The following is a 24,661-nucleotide window of genomic DNA, read 5'->3' on the forward strand; positions in this document are numbered from 1 at the left end:
GCGTGACCGGGCCTTCGCCGGTCGCAGACTCGGTGTCTCTCCACGTTCACTCCCTACGCTGAAAAAAATCGAAGCCAGGGAATGGACCCGGAGAGTGGTCTTTCTTCTAAGCAGGTGTCCCTTCAGTCCCCCCTTGTCCCCTGGGGGGCGCAGACGGGGGCGCGACGCCGTCGCGCCGGTGACGTCGGCCGGGAACGTCACGCCTGCGTCGCCGCTGTCTTGGCAGTGGTGGCGCGGAGGCCGTCTGCCGTGCGAATGCTGCGGCGCGGCGGGCGTGGGCTCCTGCTAGGCCTGGCCGCGGCCGCGGCGGCCGCGGCCGCGGCGGCCCGGTGGCTGGGCTGGTGGAGCGGCCGCGCTGGCCTTCGCCTCTTCGTCCCCGAGGAGCTGGCCCGCTACCGCGGCGGCCCCGGGGACCCGGGCCTCTACCTGGCGTTGCTGGGCCGCGTCTACGATGTGTCCTCCGGCCGGAGGCATTACGAGCCTGGGGCCCACTATAGCGGCTTCGCAGGTACCAGCGGGCCGGCCCTCGGGCTGAGAGGGGCCCCGCTCCGCGCCTCGGGCCCTCCGGGGTCTCGCCAGCCCGGCGCGCCTCGCCCCACCCTGCTTTTCCCGAGCGCCCTCCGCGACGTCGGCTGGAGAGACGGGCCTCCCCGCCTGCCGCTGGGGCCGCCCCGCGGGGCTCGGGCGCCGCCGGGAAGGACGCCGCGTCCCCGTCCTCCGAAGCCTGCTCCCGACCCCAGTCGTCTCTCGAGGATGTGCCTGTCCCAAGTCACCTTCCTTTAGCGCTCCCCAGGTCTCCCCAAAAACCGGTGCCCTGGGTGGGACTCGCCCTTGCTTTAAGACGGACGCTCTCGTGTCCGCTGGAGATGCTGAGGCCCGAGCCAGAGAGGGGCTGGTCGCCCCTGCAGGCGCTCAGATCCGGGAAGCTGCGCGCGTGGCAGGCCCGGAGCGCTGGTCGGTGGAAGGTCTCCTGTCCGTGTCCTCCCGCCGCGGGCGTCCGACCTGATTCGCTGATAAGCTCTGGACCAGGACCACCAGCCGGGGTGGGGGTTGGTGTTGGGACGCTGCCTCTGTCCCCTAAATACGAGGCACCACCTGGCTCCAGGGAGAATTTGGACAGAGAAGGAATTCGGGTCAGCCCATGCTGCCAGGCTCCTCATACGGCCCAGCAAGGAAGGAACTGACCCCAGGGCACACTGATCTAGCTGGGAGCTGGGCCTGGGGTCAGGGCTCGCTCCCCGTCAGGGCCAGTTGCAGCTGTGTGGCAGGGTGCACAAGCGGGAGCGGGAGCCCTTTCATTCCCGGGGTCACTGCTCTTTGCGCCACGCTCTAGTGTCTGCCAAGTTTGTCTGTGCCCGTCATTCACTCAACATCCACGTCCTGACCCCACCACCACCCGTCTTTGGCCAGGTGCTAAGGGTCCAGATGACCATGCTCCCACCACCCGCACAGCCCAGCAGGGAGGCAGAGAGGTGCATTCCAGCTGCCGGTGTCTGGATCATGGTCTGTTAAGGTGTAATTCACACAACGTAGAACCCACCCTTTTAAAGCATATAATTCTGGACGTCTCCATGTAGTCAGAAGGTTGTGCAAACATCAGCCCCATCTAATTCCACGAGTTTCTGTCACCCCTGAAAGAAACCCTGTATCCATCACCAGTCACTGTCCACTCCCTCTGACCCCTGCCCCGACCCCCAGCCCCTGGCAACCACTGTCTGCTTCCCTCTGTTGTGATGATCTGCCTGTTTGGAGAATCACACGCATGTCTGGCTTCCTGCGCTTAGCGGCGTTTGCAAAGTTCATCGGGGCTGTATAGTCACCGGTCGGTCCTGCGTTCCGCTTTATTGCCAGGTCATGTTCCATTGTATGCGTGCGTATGCCACGTTTTGTATATTTCATCACCATTTGCTGGACATCTGAGCTATTTCCATTTTTCGCCTGCTACGAAAACTCTGCTGTGAACATGTGTGCACATTTCTGTTTGGACGCCTGTTTTCAGTTTTCATGTAGCAACTCTTGGGTTTCACTTTTTGAGACACTGCCGAATTATTACCTAATGTGGCTGTACTCCCACCATCAGTGTAGTAGAGTTTCAGTGTCTCCACATTCTTGCCAAACTGTCTTCGATTATATCATTTAATGGGTTTGGTGTAGTAGCCCATTGTGGTTTTGATTACTTGCATTTCCCTTATAGCTGTGACCTGGAGCATCTTTTGATGTGCTTGTTGACCATCTGTGTGTCTTCCTTGAAGAGATATCTGTTCAAATCCTTTTCCACTTTTTCGCTGGGTTGTCTTTTTATTATTGAGCTGTGAGAGTTCTTTATATACTCTGGATACTGACCTTGACCAGATCCCTGGTTTGTGAATATTTTCTTCCCTGCTGTAGGTTATCTTTTCCCTTTCTTTATAGTGTGCTTTAATGCACAAAATTTTAAAATTTTGGTCGAGTTTATTTTTTTTCTTTGTTAGCTTGTGTTTTTGGTGTCCTAGCTAAGAAACTGTCACCGAACCAAAGGGCACACACATTTACACTTGTGTTTTCTAATAAGGGTTTTACCGGTTGAGCTCATACATTCATGTCATTAATCTGTTTGAGTTAATTTTATATATGTTGTGAGGTGGGGGTCTGTTTTCATTCTCTGCATGTCGCTGCCCAGTTCTCCAAGCACCATTGGTTGGAAACACTATTCTTTGCCCATTTGAATTATTGAAAGTAATTAGTGAGAATGGACATACTGAAGACTGGCTGTCAGTGCATGGGTTTCATTCAGCCGGTCCTCACTGACAATTACTAAAGAGGAAGCACCGCCGGATACCGGGGAATCAGTCCTGTGTCGGTGTGTGCTCTGCCGTGATAAAACTTGCAGACCAGTAGAAAAGGCCGACTGTGCATAGTTATGACATCAACAGCCAATGAAGTATTTTTGTGACAGGTGTTACGAGGAAGAAATACTTCTGTTACGGGAGGCACTAACGTAAGAGTGGAGGAGGGAGAGGAAGAGGAGCACAGCGTGTGGTTAATATTATCACTGACCCATTTATCCAGCTGTCAGGGAATATCTTTTTTATCAGATATGTAAATCTGAGTAAGCACATAAAAGATTTTCCTAACTGTAAAAAATACATATTGTTAATGAAAATACAGATTTTAGATACATTTTTTTTTTCCAGCCCAAAAGAATTGGCTAGCATTTCTGCTGTGATCATTCAGATCAGGTCTGATCTGACCTTGGCAGGACCTCACTATAAGCCCTGTGCCGCCACTGGCCACACACCCATCTGTCCAGTGCTTGCTGAGTCACAAAGCCAGTATTAGCTCTTGGCTATTGGCCGTAAATGGCTGTCATCATTGTTGGCTCTAGACACCATCATTATAAGAGTTCTCCTTGCTGCGTAGTGTTTCAAGGGCCCCATTTCTATAGGAAATATTGAGATGCTCAGACATTTTGAAATGGGAACAATTTGGAACTTCTGATTGGACTCAGCGCTCCATTCTATCAAGTGACCCTGGGTTTCAGCTCAGTAGGGAAGCTCAAGGCACACCAGATAGCACATAGACATTTTTCAGGTGACACTCTCCCCCTTGACATGGCAAGGCAAGGCTGCTGGCCAGTGCTGTAGGGCCCTGAGTAGCCCGCTGAGGGATCTGGACATCATTCCAGCGCCAGAGGAAGGCACTGAGGATTTTTCAGCAAGAGAATGACATCAGTTTATGTTTAAAATACCAATCTCCACGTTGTATGGAGAGAGCGTACGGAGAGCCACTAGGGTTTACTGTAGTAGTTTGGATGAGGGACAGTGGCGGGCTGGGCCTGCTTCGTGGCAGATGCGGAAAGGCAGACTGATGTGGCTACTTAGGAACCTGAAGGACTCGGGGACTGCTGGGATCTGAGGGCTAAAGGAGGTGTCCCTGTCGCAGACTGCATTTCTGAACTGAGTATCTGGTTGATAGTTCCTGAGCTATGAAATTCTAAGAGACATGCAGGTTTCCTGGGGTTGGGGTGCTGATTAGTGGAGGGTGAACATCCCGTTTGTGGAACATCTAGGTGATGTTGAATAGATGATGGGACATACCACTCTGGAGCTCAGAAGTCTGAGCCAAAGATACCAACCTGGCGACCGCAGGCCTAGAGGTGGTTTTGGAACAGGAGATTGTTGTTGGGGGGGGGCACAGTTAGAGCAGGGGAGGTGGGCAAGAATCGAGCCCGAAAGCTGTAGAAGACATGCCCACGAGGGAGGGGGAGGCCAGGAGCGTTGTGTCGTGGAAGCGGGCATGATCAGCTGTGCCAAGCACTGCTGAGTGGCCACGACGCCGGGGGTAAGCACCACAGCATGTTGCAGATCCAGGAGCATCTGCGCCAGCAAGGGGGGTAGCTGTTTTTGGAGATTGGGAGTACGGGCTCCCACATGTTTCTCAGAAAATGGGCTCTTGAGTTGGTATGGTGCCTGTGACCAACAGGGTCATCTGTTTGGAAACCTGTCACCTGCAGGCCGAGACGCATCCAGGGCGTTTGTGACTGGGGACTACTCCGAAGCGGGCCTGGTGGACGACGTAGCTGACTTGTCGTTTTCGGAGGTGCTGACCCTTCAAAATTGGCTTTCATTCTACGAGAAGAATTACAAATTCGTTGGTAGGTAATCCCACGGGTCATTTCCATAGATTCCATTCAGTTGTCCCACAGGTGTTTTTGTTTTTGTTTTTGTTTTTGTTTTTGTTTTTGTTTTTTAAGGATTGTATTTATTTGACAGAGAGACACAGCCAGAGAGGGAACACAAGCAGGGGAGTAGGAGAGGAGGAAGCAGGCTCCCGTGGAGCAGGGAGCCTGATACGGGCTCGATCCCAGGACCTTGGGATCATGACCTGAGACAAAGGAAGATGTTCAACGAATGACTGAGCCACCCAGGTGCCCGGTTTTGCAGTTTTTTAAAAGACTTAGAGTTCTTTGGAGATTGGACCAAGGTTTAAAACCCACACAATACCCATGGCATTTTCCCCTTAAACTCTGGTTGTTAGTGTGGCCGTGAGTCTACACTAGGCAGTGTCCGGGACACTTGTTTCCCTCCCTCGTGATTTTGGGAGAAGATGGCCCGGCTGTTTGCTTTGGCCTCTGTGGCACCCAGGCCAGGGGTTGCCTGCAGCATCTCAGACAAGCAGCTCCAGGAGCCTGGCTGGGTCCCAGGCATCGGGCTTCCGCACCCAGTCAGGAAGGCTCGAAGCCTACATTTGTGGGTGGTTTTGATAAACACTGTTTTATTTAGCCCTGTCAGGAGCCCAGCCTTAAGTCTGTGTCCATTCTGAAGGAGCGGCCTCCCAAACATTCGTTGAGCCAGTTGTGCCCAGCACTACGTGGTCACCAGCAAGGAGTGAGCAGGGACAGGGTCACGTTCCAAACAGACACCTCACAGTGTCCTAAAGACATGGTAGAGTCTAAACACTGGAGTGCTTTGCCAACACCTAAGATCAGGCTGTCGGGTCCTCTTCCTCTCTGGAGCCCAGGTGGGCGCGGCTGACTGCCGGGGCATCGTCAGTGCCCCTCACCAGCCCCGCCGTCTCAGTGGGACATGCTCTTCCTCTGCCCCTAATGCCTCTGACGGCTGCTGTGTCTTGACCACCTGGGTTCCATTTCTGAGAACCTTGGCCTTGGTACAGCTACTCTGCTCCCTCCACATCCAGCTGCCCAGAACCTCCACGGTCCTCTGTGTGTCCAGTCCCCCAGCGCACACACTCGGTTGGCTCCTGTCCTCCCGGCCTGCACACCCCCTTCTGTGTTCCCAGCCGACTGTCCCAGGTCATTTCTGGAGCCACAGCCACGTGCGCACTGGAGGGACTGGGCACTCTGGGGACCTCCAGGAGGCTGGCTTCTCCCTTTTCCCCGGGAGGTTGCTTGAAATACTGCCAGGTTAATAAGGAAAGGGACTCCTAACACAGAGAATAAGAATACAGCCCTGAGAGTGGGCACAGGCGGCCCGACCAGGCATGTCTTCCTGGCGTTTGGGGAGCTCTGCCGTGGTTGGTCAGGGTTAGCATGCGTGCAGGCAGGTGGTCAGGGGAGGGCTGTGGACCGGGGTCGGCGTGCACTTGAATGCCTGCCATGGATGATCGATGGGGACCGGACCCGGGAGGAGCCGAGTGCGGGTCCTACAGTTGTGGGCTCGTTCTGCAGGAGGCAGGTGGGGGCAGGATTGCACGGGCCTGGAAGAGCCCCGTCGGGGGAGGGGGCTTACTACCCGCGCACACGATGGTGAGGACAGGAGGGCTACTCGGCAGCCGGAACCCAGCCTCAGGCACATGGGAGGCAGATGAGTCTCTGTGTTCTGGATACGGTGTTGGTTGGGAGCCCTTGCCAGTGGTTGACCCCGTTCTCAGGACATGTTTTCTCCAGCTCTTTCTCTGTTGCCTCTAGGACTCCTGCCTCTCTGTGGGTCTCATGGCTAAAACCTAGCATGACCGTTTTGTCGCCAGGCACATACAGATCCTCCGGGGAGGAGGTTTCTGCTAGACCGATTCGGGCTACAGGCTGGGGCTAGCGCCCTGATCCCCCCTGTGTGGCTTAACAAGTGTGGAACACGAGTGCTCTGCACTGGGCTATTTTGAACGCTGGGGCCTTGCTGGGGGTGGGGAATAGACTCGTGAACAAGTAAACCGGCCACACAATTCCAGATAGGGCTGTGTGTAAGTAAAACGGACTGAGTAGTGTTGTGGGGGTGCTTTGTGGCCCCTTTAGAGCAGACCCCAGAGAGGCCTGCCGGAGTGGACGGTGGGTGAGCAGAGCCCTGGACGCAAGGAGCCGGTCCCTTGTGTGTCAATGCAACATGTCTCGCGTGCTTCCAGCACCGTGGAGCACTGAGGAAGGAGTCACGTGCGGCTCTGCCCCCCGGGGAAAGCGCCATCTGCACATGGGAAGGGTTGGCGGCCCCCATGTGGGGGAGCCTGCACCTGGAGGCCCACCTCTGCAGGGTCTTGTCAGACATCGAGGGTTCTCAGTCTGGAGCCCGAAACCCTGGGAGCTTGGGCCTCACCATGGGGGTGAGGTGCTGTGTCCCTCCCTCCGTGACCCTGACCTCGGCTCTCCCATCCCTACAGGAAGGGTGACAGGAAAGTTCTATGGAGAGGATGGCCTCCCCACCCCCGCACTGAGCCACGTGGAGGCCATGATCTCCCGAGGCACAGAGGCGAGCCGGCGGGCGCTGGAGGAGAAGCAGACGTTCCCACCGTGCAACGCCGAGTGGAGCTCCAGGAGGGGTGGCCGGCTCTGGTGCTCCCCTGAGAGGTATGCAGGCATCTGTGCGGCTTGTCCTATCCGGCTCGGTGATGCCATAGCCCAGCTGCCCACCCAGGTGGGCTCTTCCAGAGCACAGGTGCTCTGGGGAGCGGGTCTTAACAGTGCCTCGGTGTCTAAGGCTTCTGGGGTCCCTGACAACCAGGAGAGGTTGGGGGGGAACCCGGGTGTGTGTGTGGTTTGCTTGAACTGCCCAGAGACCCGGCCTGGGGATGAGAAGGTCCAAGTAGAGCAGCTCACTTTGGCCTGGTGACCCATCCAAGGCCTCTGTCACTCCCGGTCCACACAGATCGGGGCTGCCTGTGGCACAAGGGGACAAGGAGGCAGAGCTGGCCTTGGCTCGATGCCCCGAGCCATGTTCTGGAAACACGGCAACTGCCGAGTGTCTCCGAGAAGCCCTTTCCCGCAGAGATCTGCGGGTGGAGCTCAGTTAGGGCAGATGCCCCAGGGATTAGTCCAGGCTTGTTGGGGAGCTGAAGGAGTAACCAGTGTTTTCTGCCCGAATCATCAAGCCCTTTGGGCCCCTTAACTTTGGTGCAGAAGAAGGGCCCCGGCCCCCTGGCCCACACAGCAAGCTTGAAGGGCCTCAAGTGCGAGCCCAGCGCTCCCCGAGAGGGGCCGGGAGCGCCTCCCTGAGGTGTGAGCTGTGCACATCCATGCGGAGCCCCCTTGCTCTCCTGGAGGTGGGTCCCTTGCGCGATAAGAACCAACAGCCGGAGCTGCCGGCTCTCCCCAGGCCAGGCCCTGGATCCGTCCTGCTTTCTCCACTCTAGCTCAGGGAGCAGGCCCGAAGGGTCGGGAGGAAAGTTTCTCTCCGGTTCTGAAGAGACGGGGCCTGCTCTCCACAAAGGGGCTCAAGGAACCTGGCCTGCCCACCCGAGGGCCTGTCTGCCAGGCTCGGTGGCCCCCTCTGGCGTCACTGCCGTCCCTGTCCCAGTGAGCCCACCCTGTCCCTCTGCCTTAGCCCCGTCTGTTGTCTTACCTCCCTGCGGAAGCGGACGCGCGACAAAGGAGGCCGGAGTTCAGACAGGGACTGGGTGTGGAGGGAGGGGGAGGGAGGGAGGGCGAGAGGCACTAGGGTGCCGCTCACAGGCCAGCGGGGGTGAGCCTTCCCCCGGTGTTAGCAGTGTGGGGCCTGAGAAGGCACAGGGCAGGGCCTGGGAGCGCCGGGACAGGCTGGCAGACTCTGCGCACGGCAGGGGACACTGGAAGACGTCAGGAGAGACGGAAGGTCAGGGGACGCACACCGTAGACCCCCGCCTTGGGAAAATGCCAGGTGACCTCCCCCGCTCACCACCCCCAGAGACTCACGAGTTCCTTCTGCTAAGCCGTCATCTTTGTTCTGTCCTCAGTGGAGGTGTGAGCAGAGGCTGGGTCGGGGTCCCCCGGAAGCTGTACAAGCCAGGAGCCAAGGAGCCCCACTGTGTGTGCGTGAGAACCACCGGACCCCCCAGCGGCCAGGCACCTGGCCTCCCTGCGTACACAAACCGTGGGGACTTGGACCACCCCGGCTTGGGCGAGTACACGGGCTGCCCACCCCTGGCCAGCAGCTGCTCCTTCCTGCCATGAGCCGGTGCCCTGGATGGTGGGGAGACACAGAGAACCCTGCCTGGGTCTGGACACTGACACTCCCGTGGCTGAGGCCAGAGCGCTCCAACCTGCCCAGTCTCGGTCAGCTTGTGACCCACTCACCGTCCTTCCGAGCCCTCGGACAGGCGTGCGCCCAGATCTGACCCACTCAAAACTATAGGGCCTGCCAGGCCCCCCCAGTCAGGGCCCCAGGGGCACCGGCCAAGGAGGGACAGCATCACTCCCCTGCACCTCAGAGACGGGCAGACGTGTCCAGAGAAGCCCCGGGTCCCCCCGGCTAATCCGAGCCCCAACCTTGCCTCCACCCTGAGCCGAGCCACGTCTAGTTGGAGACGTGGGCAAAACGGGGCAGGCGGATCCGGACACCCCCGAGTGGGTCTGAAGCAATGATGATCTTTCTCCAAACATTCAGAATTAGGTGGGGGAAGCCTGCTTTTTGACAAGAAAGTGGCTTCAGCGCCGCACTGCCACTCCCCTCCAGGGCCGGCCATCACCCCTATGCCGAGCAGCTGACCCGAGGAGCTTCTTCCTAGGGACCTGCCTGCACCCCCAACCCCTCCTACCTTGCCGCGCTCCCCCCACCCGCCATGCGCCAAACGCTTGCTTCCCTCCCAAAGGAAACGCTTCTCCAACTCTGATGCACCTCCGGCCACCGCTGAACCTATGAGCTCTAGCATGTGCTCTCAGCCCCCGCCCTGGAATGGCAGGCTGGATTCTGCCTTCCTCACCCCTCGGCCATGCCCTCCCGGGCTGGCCATGCTTGAGGACCTCCGAGAAACCCTCCCTTGGCTCTTGCCTGATCCCTTTCCTCCCCCAGATGCCCTCTGGGCCCATGAGCGCACCCCCTGACCCCACGTTTCTAGAATTTGGTCTCCTGGTGATGTCTCCGTGGCCGTATACCCCTTGTCACACCACGTGACGACCCCAGGAGCCTCCCCAGCTCCCAGCTGTCCTTTCTTACCTAGATGCAGCGAGCGTCCGTGTCTTGCCTCCCACACTGCTCTCTGCACTGCTGAGAGCAGTCACCCTGGACGGCTGGGGCGTCCCCCCACACACACCTTCAGTGACCTCCCACCATCTGTGCACCCTGGCCTGCCAGCTGGGTTTTGTGTCTATGGCAGTCTTGCTCTGAGATGACATCCTGAGTTGTGCAGCAACTCTCCCTGCACAAGGACCGAGGGCTCCCCAGCCTGGTGTCCTGAATCCCCGGTACACAGCCAGGGGTAAGTGCACAGATGGGCAGCACCGAGCAGTGGAGCAGGGCCTCGTGTTCCAGGTTCTTGCCCCGTCTCAGTGCTATGTGTGTCCTTCCATGCCGCTCCGTCCCTGCAGGCACCTGGGTGCCATGGGGGGGTGGGGGCCAGGGGCGGATCACCTCGTGGAGGGTACAGTGGGCAGCGGGAGACCCGCTAGAGCCCCAGAGGCCATCCTCAGGGAGGGAACAAGGGCCAGTGTGGGGGCTGGCCCAGAGAAGTGCAGACTCTTCCAAAACAAACAAACCCCGCCGTCATCCCAGCCGAGTGCAGCCACGGAGGGCCCCAGGCACCTGCTGCCCCAGCTGCAGGCGGCTCACTTCCTCTTCGCCACCGCCAGGGACTCAACCTTGAAGCGCTCCTCCTGTGCAGCTGCGGGCTCGGGCTTGCTGCGATGAAGCTCTTGCTTCCTGGGGCAGCCGCAGCAGAGCTGAGCGGTTCCCCCACGTCTACATCCCGCCCTCTGGGGCAGGGTTGCCCCCCCCCCCGGAGGGAACCATTCCAGACCACTGTCCACCCCCGACTTGTTTAGCTCTGGGACCTGGAAGGCCCCACACACAAGCTGGACCCTGTCTGTCCCAAAACCCATTGTGCCTCTCAGAGCAAGATGAAGCAAACCCTCACCCCCACCAGAGCCTCCGTCAGCTCCCAGTGGAGGGGACCGTGTGTCCTTGCATCAGAGGAGGGCACACCACCGATTTCTGATGACCTCCTTCGGGGGGACTGTGAGCCAAGAAGGACTGTGGTCACCACTTCCACTCCACAGATGCAGGCAGTAAAGGCCCAGAGGTCAGGGAACTTGCCAGTACTATCAGTGCATCAGGAACAGTGGAACGGAGAGCCAGCGCTCTCCCCTGGCTAGGCAGCTCCAGGACCTATGCCGGCCCAGTTCTCGTGGGTTCACACACCTTCCGACTAACCTTCCCCTCCAGGGCGGCTGTGAGGGTTACGCGGGCTCGTCCCCTGGAGGCGCTTAACTGTGCCTGTCAGCCATGAGAAAAGCCAGCAGAGAATGAGCTCCATCTCCACAACGGGTCTGAACCCCAGGGGGACAGGCTGTCAGATGGAAGACCAGGAGAGAGAATGTGTCAGCCCAGCACGCGTGAGGCCCAGGGAAGCGGCGAGAGTCGCAGGATCCGTTTAGGGGCTCCGTGAGCCCCTCAGCTCTGGTCTGCAAGTCCCCGAACTTCCCCAGTGTTCTCGGAATCGGCCCGCTAGAGCAGGGCCGGCAGAACCCTGCCTGGGGCCGGGACCGCAGGAGGGGTCGGAGTGGAAGCGTGGCTGCCCAGGCTGACAGGCACGTCCAGGTGGCTGGTCGCTCACGCCTAGCACAGCTACTTTGGGGCCATGGCCACCAATGTGTTTCTGAAAAGTCCTGGAAATTCCAACTTTCCTAAAGGGTGAGCTACTCAAGAAGTGGGTTCACATGTCAGGAGTCAAAATTCGTTTTTAATGCTTATTGGTATTTCTGCATTAAAAAGTGACTACAAATGTCTTGCTGAAGTTTCCACTTTTTTTTTTTGAAGTTTCCACTTTAAAGATTTTATTTATTTGACAGAGAGAGATCACAAGTAGGTAGGCTGGCAGAGAGAGAGGAGGGAGCAGGCTCCCCGCTGAGCAGAGAGCCCGATGCAGGGCCCGATCCCAGGACCCTGAGATCATGACCTGAGCCAAAGGCAGCGGCTTAACTCACTGAGCCACCCAGGCGCTCCTGAAGTTTCCACTTTAAATGCACAATTTTACCTCATTTTATTGTAAGGAATGGTTACAGAAAATGCAGATATCAGTATCTGAAAAATACATTCCATGACACGGACTCCAAGGAACGCCACCAATCAGCGCCTTCCAAGGCCACCATCCTGCACAGAGCACCGCCCTGCGTGGCAGGAAGCCCAAGGGATCCCCCTGAATGCGTACCTCCTGCTCTTGCCCTGTAACCCCCCTTCCCTCCCATCGCACAGCTGTCATGGCAACAGCCAGCCAGATGCCTCTGCCACAGGAGGACCAGCCACAAAGCCCAGCGCATGCCAAGTCAGGTCTCCCCGCTACAAAGCCTGTCTGCTGAGTGCAACAGGTCAGCGCGGGGTTTGTGCCACCGAAGGGAGCACACGCGGGCGGCGATCTTCCGGAGAACGTCTTTAAGGCTGTGTGACGATTTTGGGGGCTGCTTTAGTGTTCAGTTTGCATCTGGTCAAGCACTGGCTCCTCGCGATTGCTGCATTAAATGACGATGACAACGTGGCTTCCCAGGCCCTGCCCCCACGGAGAGGCCTGCATGAGGGGAGCAGTCCCAGTCCCAGAAGACCTTCGGTGCCTGTCAGGACCGTGTCCCACTGCCCTGCATGGTACCACTGTGGTCTGGGCGCCCAGTGCACCCCTCGGGTCTAAGCCTCACGCAGCCCCTCCTGAGGTGTGCCCCCCACTTTGTGCCTAAGGACCAGGCCAGTGCAGTCCCAGGCAGCGGGCCAGGCGGGGGCGCGTGCGGAGCAGTGGCTGACCCGCTGGGCCACTGGCCTCCACGCAGGCATGGCCACAGTGACTTGGGGCTGAGGTAGAGGGCCAGCGGGCCTAGGGACCCCACTGCCGGAGCGTGTGTGGCTGGGGGACACCGCGCAGGCCGCAGACCCCAGGCGCAGCACTCGTTCTGCCCCATCGTCCGCCCAGACACCGCCCCAGATCACCAGAACCGGAAAGTCCCAAGTGTAGGCACTTAAGTTGGGAGGCCAGTTCCTGCGCTGGGGGTTGCAGCCAGTTAAGTGAGGCCACGGGCGCACACGTGGGCCGAGGCAGAGGTCCCTGTGCAGTGGGCCTGGTGCCAGGCAGAAGGCCGGCAGAGCTGATGCAATGCAGCACGCGGACGCGCACACGGACCTCGGGGCAGCCGGCAGCTCTCTCAAGGACTGCGAGTGAGATGCTGCCACTAGCAGCTGGGCTACGGGCCGAAGTGACATGGGGACAGCCCTGCAGTTGTAGAGCATGGCCAGTGCCAACAAGGGCAGGGACGCGGGAGCCCCACGGGCAGCTGCCACGGAACCTGCCATGTGCAGCCCAGCGAGCACCCCATGGTCCCCCTGCACAGACAAGGACACAGCGAAGCCATGCGGAACTCCCAAAACGCTTGCCCACTCCGGGGCCGCCCAGCACTCTGCCATCCCCGGACCGGAACGAAGAGGAGCTGGCCTCAGCGTATTTTAGACAGGACTTGAGCACTTAAGTGCAATGAGAGGCAAGACAGCGACTAAAACTGGTAACAGCAGGGCAGGAGCGGGACGTCAGCCCGATCCCTGATGGGCTTCCCATCCTCCGCTCTCCACCCTGATGTGGAAAGAGCGAGCATAAAAGCACCCACTGCCTGGATTCACATCTGAAGCACAATTATCTTATTTTCCAGCTAAAGAACCGGGCTACCTCACGAAGCCCTACTTCCTCGTGGTCCTGCTCTGCTGACCACGGGCCTCACGTGGGCAAGTGTCTGTCAAGAAGAGTTGTTCTTCTGCAGAAGTTGTACAGGAAATGTGTCACAGACTTTAGAGGACCAGAGGATTCTTCTGATTGTTTTAAACATTGTGCACAAGCTCATGTTAACATAGAAAGCATATATATCTCATAAATGACAGAAGTATTAAAAAGTAGCACTCCGGCTTATCAGCTTGTTTTATACACACATTTAGGCAACAGACTGTATAAATCTACAGCAACAGAGACGACAGACCACCGTCCAAAAAACAAAGCAAGAAAAGCAGGCTGTTGCTGAGATATTTAGTCCCTTTACACGTACACCCACACTTCATTAGCGCAAAAACAACGTAGTGGTTGCTCACAGTCTGAAAAGTCGGCGTTACGACTGACACTGCTAAGCTCTGAGAGTAATTCATGGGCACACGTGCTCATCTCAGAATTTCTTTCTTTAAAGCAATGGTAGAAGTTTCTCTAAATGTGCATTTTTTAAAAACTGGCTTTTCAGCGCCACAGGGTTAGCAACACGCACTAGCAGCGATGAAGGCCCCCAAAGCTCGGGGGCCTCATTCCACGGATGAGCCAGCGTGTTCCAAACCTGCTTGCACCCGCTTGCAGGCTGCTGGGAACCGTGGGCCCCTGTGCCTGCCAGCCAGAGGCCACACAATCCCCCCCCAACACCCCACCGCTGGGCCCAGCAGCCCCGTGCGCACCGTGGCCCCATCAGGGCCAATCGTCAGAGTCACTAGTGCGTGCATGTGCAAGGCGGGCTCCGAGTACAGGTGCGGACATCGAACTCCCCGGAGCGTGGCTCTACACCACGTGCAGCACACAGTGCGTCTCCACCAGGTGCCCCGATGGCAGAGCGAGGCCTCCACGCATGGCACGCAGCCAGACGAGAGAACCAGACGCTGCGCTCCTGAACCCAGGTAAAGCTTTCAGTTGTTAAGGCCACGATTTTTCAGCTCTCATCTCTGAACCCTGTTTAGAAAATTTCACCTTTTTTTTAAAGGGGCAGCTCACTAAAAACATCAGCTTAGGTTTAAAAAACAAGCCTTGGGGCAAGAGGATCCTATAATCTTTGAGGAAACACTGTGCTGCCACTTACCCAGAGCAAAGGCAGCGCGCATGGGGCGGCCAGCCACCAGCCGCCCCACCGCGGGGTCCCGCCCGCCCGGCTGCTGGTGCAGGAAGATCACGGGATTGCTCCACACGGACACTAAGCTACCGGGAGGGGAGGGGTTTTCCGAGTGTCCCAGTATGTTGCAAGCAGAATGGGGTCCAACTCTTGTCACAGGTGGTGCTGAGACGACACAGCTTGGTCCACCAAGTCGTCCAGTGACCTCGATCATAGTCGGACACACGGACAACCCAATGGAATCCTTGTAATGGGGTCAATCACCCCCAGGGTCCTTCATCGTTCAGTCTGTTCCGCAGCAAGACGGGACGGCCAGCCCCTGCTCTGGGTGGGTCAGGCTCTTGAACAGAGCAGCTGCCGGCGAGGTGACCGGGATGTGGCCTGGGGGATCCCTAAGAGACCCCCCCCAGAGTCAGTACATCAAAGCAAATGTTGCAAACCCTCACGGGCTTGTTCAGATCAAACTTTATAATAGGAATCTCCTTGGTCGAGCATTTATGGCAAAGAAGGCGTCCACAGTGGCGGCTGTGGAAGCAAAGCAAGGGGGTGTGAGGGGGCCTCCAGCGGCCGCGGCGGCACCGCCAGCCCCGCACACGCGTTACAGCACCGGCGAGGAAGGCTCGTCAAAGACCAAGAGCCGCTCGGCACAGCCCAACGTCGGGCTCGTCCTCACAGGCCCGGCCCCTCGGCTCCCGGCGCAGCCGAGCCCCTCCCCCTCCTGCATGCACCGGCCACGGTGGCGTCGCCAGTGCAGGGCCCTGGCAGGTCCATGGCTTCTTGCGGAGAAAGGCAGAAGCAGGGAGGGACAGGAGAGCCACCGCCCCCTCTGGAAGGTGACCTTGGGGCCTTACCAGTGATGCTTGCGAGTCGTGACTCCAAACTTGGCAGCACATTCGTAACAGGTGGACCCATCGCACCATGGAGGCTCCTTGGACAGCATGTCTGCAAGGATGGGCGGAGAGGCCCCGTCCCTATCAGAGTGACCGTGCCAGGTGACCTGGGGGCTGTCGCAGTGACGTGGGCACAGGAGCAACACAGGGGAGGGCTCTGGAGCCCCAGCACTTGCCAGGCAGGCTGGGGCAGGAGGGGCAGTGCTCAACGCTGTGACAGCAGAGTGTCTGCGGGGGACCTGGGCGGCCAGGGGCGGCCAGAGCAGGAGGCGCAGTGGGAGAGAGACCGCAGGCCGGGAAGACTGGCAGAGGCCACACAGCAAGGGGCCAGTGGGGAAGGGATGGACCTAGAGCAAGCACCACAGGCGACGAGGGGCCAGGAGGCGGCAAGAGCGGCTGAGGGCTTGGTGTGGGCTGCGGAGCATTCGGGCCGGGAGTGACCAGAACGCGTAACAGAACCGTGACTCATCTCCAGGCTGAACGGCAGCTCTCTGCCGCCCAGAGCGCCCTGCCCATGCACGCGGCCTGACCTCACGGCAGGAACGGCGGGGGGCTGGTCACCGCCCAGCACCTTCCACAGTAGCACCCAGAACGGCTCCCACCCTAAGCTCTGAGAAGACGGCCCACGTGCGCTGCGAACGGCAGGGGTATGAGACACACTGTACATGGGCACTGGCTCTGCTGTGGACCACTCAGGCATGCTGGACAGGTCACCCGGCGCCACTGCCACCTCAGTAGGGATGGGGTAACGCTGGCAAATATGAGACCACGCAGAGTGCCGCTCTCCTCGCCATAGAGGGAACAGGGTGGGTGTGGTCAGTGGGGACAGAAGCAGAAGGCTGTCCCAGAGGATGCGGAGCCTGGACATAGACGTGCAGGGACTGCTGGACCCATGCACGGGTGACCCAGGAGTTCACGGACTGCTGGCGGGATCGGGGAGCCGGGAGCAGATGAGGCCCGAGAGCACTCTGGGAAGAGACCGCTCACAGCCTCTCCCACCACGGCCCTCACAGAAAGCTGTATACAGGGCCAGGAACACACGGGCGCGTTCTGGGGTTCAGAGGTCACCAGGACATCTAGATGACCCACACCAGGACCATGTGTCCGGGAGGAGCAGGAAGGAGCCACTCACCTAACAGTCTGAACAGAAGCTGCTTTGTGGCGACCTGGTAGTTGAAAATGTTGACTCCCTGGTTATTGTTGACCCCAAGGCGAGCTCCAGAGCGGACGACGGCGCGGCACAAGTTGGCATTCCCTTTCATGTACGCCAAGAGCAGCACTGGAAAACCAAACAGCAGCAGGGTTCCTTCCTACCCGGGCTCGGCCGAGGGGAGCACAGGCCCTGGCAGCGTGCGTGCCAGCAAAGGCCCTGCGGACACTCTGGGAAACCTCAATGGGGGGTACGCAGCTTTGTCCAGTCCAGGGCCAGGAGCCCAGGATGTGCAGGGCCGCTCCGGGGCCCGGTGAGCGCATCGTTCCAGGGACGTGAGCAGAGATCAGACGCGGGAGGAGGCCCGGAAGGAAGGCCTCTGTCTCAGCTTCCCCCCTCTGGCACGCGCTCGGGGGAAGAAAGCCCTAGTTACGTGACACAAGAACACCTGAACACGTGGAGAGAAAAGTCAGCTCAGGCTCACCCTCCACACTGGGGAGGTCTCCCATGCAGGCGCCAGCCCTCTGGGCTCCCAGGCTCCAGTCAGGACCCTGCGAGCCCGTCGCTCCTGTTAGCTCCCGCTAACACCCTGCACTCCCCCACTTCACTCCGTCCTCTCAAGGGTGCAGGCGGACGGGGGCAATGATTTCCAATGAGGGAAGAGGCACAGAGAGATCACAAAAGCACCCAGCGGCACCACTGAGAAGAGAGCAAGGCACTGGGAACCGGGTCTGTGCACTTAAGCCCGACGAGAAGTGCCGCCTGCCCGTTTCCAGTTCCCAGTCTGCGGCGCACAGCAGCGGGTGCCAGGCCCACAACCCACTCCCAGAGCCAACTCCCTCAGACCTAGGCTCAGCACAAAACATTCACACGCCAAGGCCAAGAACAGACAGGATACAGGTGCCCGTCTAAGGTTCTGGACGCTCCTGGGACGCCATGCTGCTGCAAAGGCCGAGGCGGCGCTGTCTGGCAGGAGGGAGGATGGACGGGAGCGCGGCAGCGGTACAGGGCGCTGGGAGCTCAGGCTGGTTTCACCCGTTTCCCTACTTGAAAAATGGGGATGCGATGCTTGCACTGCTAATAGGGGGCTGCGGGCACTGCACAAGCGTCTACATGCAAGAGTTCCTCAGAAACGCAGGGACAGCCACACGAGTTAGCGCCATGACGCCATGACCGCAGGCAGCTGGAGCAGCACCGCGGGAGGGCCTCCACGGGACTCCTGCCCCTGTGTGCGTAACGGGCCACGTTTCCGAAGCCCATCAACACACACAGCAGCACACCCCCCACCCCGGAAGCACGTGCAGGGCCAGACAAGGGGCAGAGGAGGACAGGAAACACAGGCAGGCACGTGTGCGGACAGGGGCGTGGCTGGGGGGTTCTCTAGACACTTCCGACATGCGTGTGTCCCCAATCAGACACTGCAGAACGCCACGGGGGCTCCAGGGACAAACGCTCCAAGAGCCCCTCCCGATGCGCAGGCAGGTGTCCTCCAAGGATGACGTGTGTGCCCGGGCTCCTGTCCTTCCGGGAGGCGGGAGCCCAGGCCCAGGGAGCGGGGACGGCGGCCTTGCACGCTGACGTACCCGTGTTCCCTTCTGCATCCGGCTTATCCAGAGGGTACTCAGGCATGCACTCCAGGAACAGCTCGAAGATGGTCGCTGCATTCTCTCTGCCGTACTGTCCCAGGATGTGCAGGGGCGACTGGCCGCTGACAGAGCAAGCAGGAAACGCGGGGTCATGCACAAAAGATGTAATTTTCTGACCCCCGTGATGCCCGATAAATTTAAGAACACTGACTAGGTCATCAAAGCTTCTCTACAGGGACGCCTGGGTGGCTCAGTGGGTTAAGCCGCTGCCTTCGGCTCAGGTCATGATCTCAGGGTCCTGGGATCGAGTCCCGCATCGGGCTCTCTGCTCAGCAGGGAGCCTGCTTCCCTCTCTCTCTCTCTGCCTGCCTCTCCATCTACTTGTGATTTCTCTCTGTCAAATAAATAAATAAAAATCTTTAAAAAAAAAAAAAAAAAAAGCTTCTCTTCAAAGTATTTTTCAGAAAGAAACACTCCAAGGTACCAAAGCCGGTCAAGTGCGCTACTGGCCAATTAGTTCTACAGTGCGGACCTGCGAGGCACGGGGACCACGGCAGTGAGGGCAGGCCAGGCGCGTGGAGCCCAGGCCTCTGCTCCGACCACACACACTCACCGCAGGTTGAAGGCTTCGGCGTCCACGGTGCACTCGGTTAGGAGGACCCGGATGCTGTTGAGCCGACCATGCATGACCGCGAGATGCAGAGCTGCAGAGTAAACCTCTTACTGGGCAAGCCCAGGACCCGTGCGGGAAACATGGCCTGTTCACAACCTCCCTCGGAACAGGATGCAGCCACAGCAGCCCCCGTCCACTCACACAGCCACGGCTCCCCAGCCTCAGTGCCCCCCCGGACGGAGTCGTGCGCGCAGCCCCGGCAGACCATGCACTCTGCGTCTGTGGTCACCCAGAGCAAAGACTTCAGGGCTTCACCAGAAACCACTGCAGGGCTCGGGAGGAAGCTGCCCGGAACGGTCCATGGGAGCCCAGCCCAGAGCCCACCCTGCCACAGCTCTGCTGCTGTGGAAACCAGCCTCCCCAAGGAGGGCAGGCCGGGGTGCGGGACACCTCGATGTCCAGATGAGGGGCACTGTGGAGGGCACCCACCGTTATTTCCATTCTCATCCACAGCAGCAAAGTCCACTGCATTCTCCAGGAGCACGGAGCAGATGGTGGGCAGGTCCTGCTGGGCAGCGAGATGGAGGGCCGTCTGGCGATGCTTCGTCAGCTCATTCACTCTGGCTCCTGCAAGAAGCTGTGCGGGCTGGTTACCTGAGCAGCCTCTCCGCCGCAACCGGCACAGGTCCTGCCGACCGCCCGTCTCCAGATATTTGCGTACCCACCCAGCCAGCAACGATGGGACCGTGCGGGCCTTGCACACGCTCCAGGGGAGGCAGAAGCCAGCGAAACCCGCTCCAAGCAGAAAGCGACAATTATCGGTATATGAAGAAGCCATTCCTTAGGACACAAAAACTCGACTTCTAAGTCTTCGCGCTACAGACCACGCAGGATGACAGTGATATTCACCGTACTGTGCAAGGATGTCCACTGCTCACAGCAGCAAAACCAGATCGCAAGAAGGATTGAGTTACAAAAATTACAGAATATCCAAACAACAGAACAATAGCCAGTAAGATGATAAAGATTTGTAGTTTCACACGGAAGGACACTATGATACAGGAAGTCAAAGAAAGGCCAGTTAGAAGATAGGATGACAGCACGGTCCCATCTGCAAAGAGAGACAGACACACAGACACACACACTGATGGTGTGTAGAAGCACGCAGACCAAACTCAGAGGTGTGGGGGGTATAAGGGAGATGTGACCTGCTTCAACATCCTTACATGCTTTATGGTTTTCCACAATAAGCATATACTATGTTTATATTATTTTCTGTTGTTATTAAGATTTTAAATACTCTTCACATCAAACACGGGGCTAGAACTCACAACCTAGAGATCAAGAGTCACGTACCACTGACTGAACGAGCTGGGTGCCCCTCCTATGTCTTTTTTTTTTTTTTTTAAAGATTTTATTTATTTACTTGACAGAGATCACAAGCAGGCAGAGAGGCAGGCGGGGGTGGGGGGTGAAGCAGGCTCCCCGCTGAGCAGAGAGCTAGATGCGGGGCTCCATCCTGAGACGGTCTCCTGAGACAATGACCTGAGCTGAAGACAGAGGCTTTAACCCCCTGAGCCACCCAGGTGCCCCTCCTATGTCATTTTTAAAAAGAAATTAACTCCAAGAATTACAGAATCAAAAGCAGGAAGGACCTTTCGACAATATCCTGTCCACTCGTTCTTTTTCGGACAGACTTCCAAGTTGCGGCTAGAGTCCATGGTGCCTGCCCCGCAGCCCGAAGCCAGGCCAGCTCCCAGTGGGTGCAGACACTCTGCCTCGCAGCTCTGGTTCGGACCCTGCCTTCCGAGTCCCAGCCTCCGCGACCTCTGGGCACCCAGTGCAAGCACCCACAGGTCTGGGAGGACATTCCAAGGGGGATCCATGGCCAAAGTGCTGCGTGTGCTGGGGCTCAGACAGAGCTAATCTCAAGGATGGTTAACTGGGGAGGGGGAGAGGTCTGGGCAAAGGCACTCTTACATGCGAACAGGCTCCAACATGAATCTGACGGCCACAGTTTGATGAGCTGTTTCTAGGCCCTCCCACCACCTGTGAGGTCAGGGAGGCAGCAGCTTGACCTTGGTGAAGGGGCCGTGACCCTCAAACCTGTCCCAGCTCTCAGATGGAAGGACACATGGCCTGAGACTGTCTGCTACTTTGCGGCCCCCCTATGCCTCCGTGGCTGGTTCCCATACCCAGTCTGGGCCTGCTGCTACCAGACACCCCGCCATCATTCTCCAGCCCTCCTCGTGGAACTGCCCCCCACAGCCCACTGCAGAAGTACCTGCTCTCTCAGCTCTAACACATAACAAGTCTTAATTGTTTTCGAAGAAGTCTTTTTCAAAAACAAAAATGGGACAGGGGCACCCAGTTGGCTTAGCTGGTAGAGCCCGTGACTCCTGGTTTCGGGGCTGTGAGCTCAAAGCTCACACTGTGCAAAGAGAAGAGCAGAAAAGGAAAGGAGTGGAAAAAAGGAAAGAAAGAAAGAAGGCGGGACACTGAACGCCAGTCAAGTGCCCTCCTTGCTAGTCGGGCAGAAGGTACTGGGTCTGATGGGAGGTTCAGGGTCCGGCCAGGGGACATGAAGCCCTTTGCCTGCATGTGCTTTCAGCTCACACACTTGCTTGGCTTCTCCACACCAAAAGGAAAAAGGCTGCTCACAGTTCTAGGTCTGACGTGTCACACCCTCCAATCTGGTCCCTACCTGCCCTTCCAACCACAGCTCCAACACCCTCCTGAAATTCCAACTGAACCTTCCTAGTGAAGCACTCACACGCACTTTCTAGTCTCCACGTCCTTGCTCGGACTGTGCCCCGCCTGGGTGGCACTGTGTCGCACTGGGAAAGACAGGGTTTGCAGCTGAACAGAAATGGCTAAAATCCCAGCCACGCTACTGACCACCTCATATCTCGAGGGAAACTTCTTTCTGGGCTTACATTTTCTGCTTTGTAAGATGTGAAAATTTTCCTACACCTCTCTGAGTGGTTTTGAGAATTAAGGAGTGGTCAGCTCCTTGACGTCAATCTTGGCGATGATTTCTGGATCTGACTCCAAAAGTGAAAATAAACAAGCTGGGCCAGAAACTAAAAAACGTCTGCACAGCAAAGGAAATCATCAACAGAATGAAAAGGCGTGAACTACGAGTGAACGTATGCGCAAGTCACACGTCTGATAAGGGGCCAACATCCAAAATATACACAGAACTCACCGCAACTCAATACCCGATGAGTAAGTGAACAATGTAAAAACAGGCAGAAGGACCTGACAGTTCTGCAGAGAAGACGTCCAGATGGCCAGCAGACACAGGAAAAGATGTGCAACATCACGCGGCATCAGGGAAACGCAAATCAAAATCACGATGAGATACCACGTCACCCCGGTCAGAAGGGCTTAAAATCAGCAGCACGGGAGACAGCAGGGGCCGGCGAGGGAGCAGAGAACGGGGACCCTCGTGTACGGCCAGTGGGTGAGCAGGCTGCTGTAGCCACTCTGGAGAACAGCACGGATGTTCCTCAAAATATGAGAAACAGAAACACCGTGTGACCCAGTAATTTCACTACTGGATATTCATTGAAAGGAAAATCGCTATTTAAAGAAAAAAAAGATAAAGGAGCAAGTTTCTTGCACACTGTAAAAAAGCTTTAAAATGCCTTTAGTATCACACAAACCAACCAGCACAACCAGCACGGGAACTCTTGATAGTCTGGACCTGCTCTTGGACTCCTTGAGTTCTCCACAGAGAGCAGAGGCAGATGCCTGCGAGTCTGGGACCCGTCTTCTACACAGGCACCTGCAGCACCCTGCACAGCTGGGGCCTGCGCAGAGGCACAGGCGGACCAGCCAGCTCAGGCTGGGCCTGCAGCCACGCCCGCACGCCACACACCGCAGCCCAGGGGAGGGCTCCAGCGTGCACGCGCGTCCTGGGCTGTGGGACAAACACTGGGCGCTATCTGCACCCACATCCGCCGCAGCCTCACAGGCCAAACCAAGACAGGAAGCGGATCCAGGGTGCATGACCGACGAACGGGGAATGACGCAGCATGCGCACATGGCCAGCACAACTTAGCCAGAGACAACGAGCTCATGCTTTCTGTAACAAGATGGGTGCACCCTGAAGGCATTAGGCTCCATGCAATAAGGCAGAGAAAGACAAACACCATATGACCCCGCTTACATGGAGAATCTAAAAATCAAAAACCCAAACTCACAGGTACAGAGAACAGACTGCCGATTTTCGGAGAGGGGGGTGTGGGGTGCTGAAATGGGTGAAGGGAGTCAAAAGGTACAATCTTCCAGTTACAAAATACATAAGTCCAGGGCGCCTGGGCGGTTCAGTCAGTTAAGCCTCTGCCTTCGGCTCAGGTCATGATCTCAGGGTCCTGGGATCGAGCCCCACATGGGGCTCTACTCAGCGGGAGCCTGCTTCTCCCTTTCCCTCTGCTGCTGCCCCTGCTTGTGCGTGCTTGCTTTCTCTTTCAAATAAATAAATAAATCTTAAAAAGAAAAATAAATAAAACACGTAAGTCCTGGGGCAGTAATGCACAGCACGGGAACCACAGGTAATACCACACCGCGCACCTGAAATTGCGAAGAGTAAATCTTAAAAGTTCTCATCAGAAGAAAGCGTGTGTACCCGTGTGTGACAGATGTTAACTAGACGTGCCGTGGTGGTCACTCTGCGCTCCACACGAATACTGAACCACTGTGACGTACCCCGGAAAATACCACAATGGGACATACTGATGAGAGCACGTAAGCGTGTGCCAGCAGCCCTGAGAGCACACACTTGGCGCTGGTGCAGACGTAGGCCTCCCTGCCCTTGCGGCCGGGCCTGCCCTGGATCCTGCTTTCCCCCAAGGCCTCACCCCAGCACCTGCGCACGGCGCCGTCTGGGCTCTCAGGATGCACTGCCACAGACACAGGGCTCCCCCAAGGGCACTGGCTTAGCTCCCCAAATTCATGCCAGCACTTCAGAAAACCCGCCAGAACAGCAGTGATGAGAGCTCCTGCACACGGCACGACCCAGCCCACAGGTCCCACACACTGCTCGCAGCACGTACCAAGTTGCGGACGATGATCTCTGAGCCCGCTTGGACGGCAAGGTGCAAAGGGGTTAGCTTAGATGCGTCCTGGACTCTGGAGTTCACATTTGCCTGCACGCTGATCAGGAACAGGACGCTCTCGATATCAGAGTTCTGAACTGCCACGTGGAGAAAATTCCGGCCTTTGTTATCCACCTAAGGCAACGAGAAGGAGCCAAAACATTAGTGGGCCTCCCTCACGAGGGAGCCTCCTGAGCACGGGCCAGAGGCGATGGTGTGGCCAACCCCTCAGGTCCAGGAGGCTCCTTCCAATAGCCCACACTGCACGTGCCCCCCACCCGCCACAACATGTGTGCATTTGGTCGCATGTGCAAGGCCCTGGCACCCTCCAGCAGCAGAAGCTGATCTGGAAAACTGAGAAAGAGACGACCTGCGGATGGGAAAGGAAGGGGGCGCTCGGGGAGAAAGGAGAAGGCAGAGACTAGCTGTGGGGTCCCCTGCTTGGCTCAGACCAACCACCAGGACCCCCCACCTCAGCAGCAACAGCAGCCCGACCCCGAGCAGTTGCACAAGGTTCCTCCTCCATCAAGCTACAGGGTAAGAGCACGCGGCGGGGAGGCAGCCACCAGCCTGCTGCAGACTGGAGCTCCGTGCAATTGGC

At 57.9% G+C, this 24,661-nt stretch overlaps 2 protein-coding genes across 3 annotated transcripts in view; one reads left to right on the forward strand and one right to left on the reverse strand.

Annotated features, from left to right (window-relative positions):
- Positions 1-195: 195 nt before the first annotated feature.
- On the forward strand, positions 196-11,616 carry LOC101673790 (neuferricin). The gene is made up of 4 exons (XM_004760544.2): positions 196-508; positions 4,493-4,633; positions 7,087-7,273; positions 8,635-11,616. Exons 1-4 carry the CDS (start codon positions 256-258, stop codon positions 8,849-8,851), a joined length of 798 nt encoding a protein of 265 aa, XP_004760601.2. The 5' UTR covers positions 196-255; the 3' UTR covers positions 8,852-11,616.
- ANKFY1 (ankyrin repeat and FYVE domain containing 1) overlaps positions 11,555-24,661 on the reverse strand; it is a 74,588-nt gene continuing 61,481 nt past the window's right edge. For both annotated transcript variants that reach the window (XM_045083154.1, XM_045083155.1), the window contains 7 exons: positions 24,019-24,195; positions 19,448-19,595; positions 18,959-19,049; positions 18,343-18,467; positions 16,742-16,888; positions 15,571-15,661; positions 11,555-15,244 (listed from right to left, as the gene is read on the reverse strand). In XM_045083154.1, the coding sequence (XP_044939089.1) occupies positions 15,112-15,244; positions 15,571-15,661; positions 16,742-16,888; positions 18,343-18,467; positions 18,959-19,049; positions 19,448-19,595; positions 24,019-24,195 (912 nt within the window). In that variant the 3' untranslated portion in view covers positions 11,555-15,111. The remainder of the gene's footprint in view (positions 15,245-15,570; positions 15,662-16,741; positions 16,889-18,342; positions 18,468-18,958; positions 19,050-19,447; positions 19,596-24,018; positions 24,196-24,661) is intronic.

This window comes from Mustela putorius, unplaced genomic scaffold, assembly GCF_011764305.1.
Source record: "Mustela putorius furo isolate JIRA1106 unplaced genomic scaffold, ASM1176430v1.1 tig00000695_pilon_pilon_pilon, whole genome shotgun sequence".
Lineage (NCBI taxonomy): Eukaryota > Metazoa > Chordata > Mammalia > Carnivora > Mustelidae > Mustela > Mustela putorius.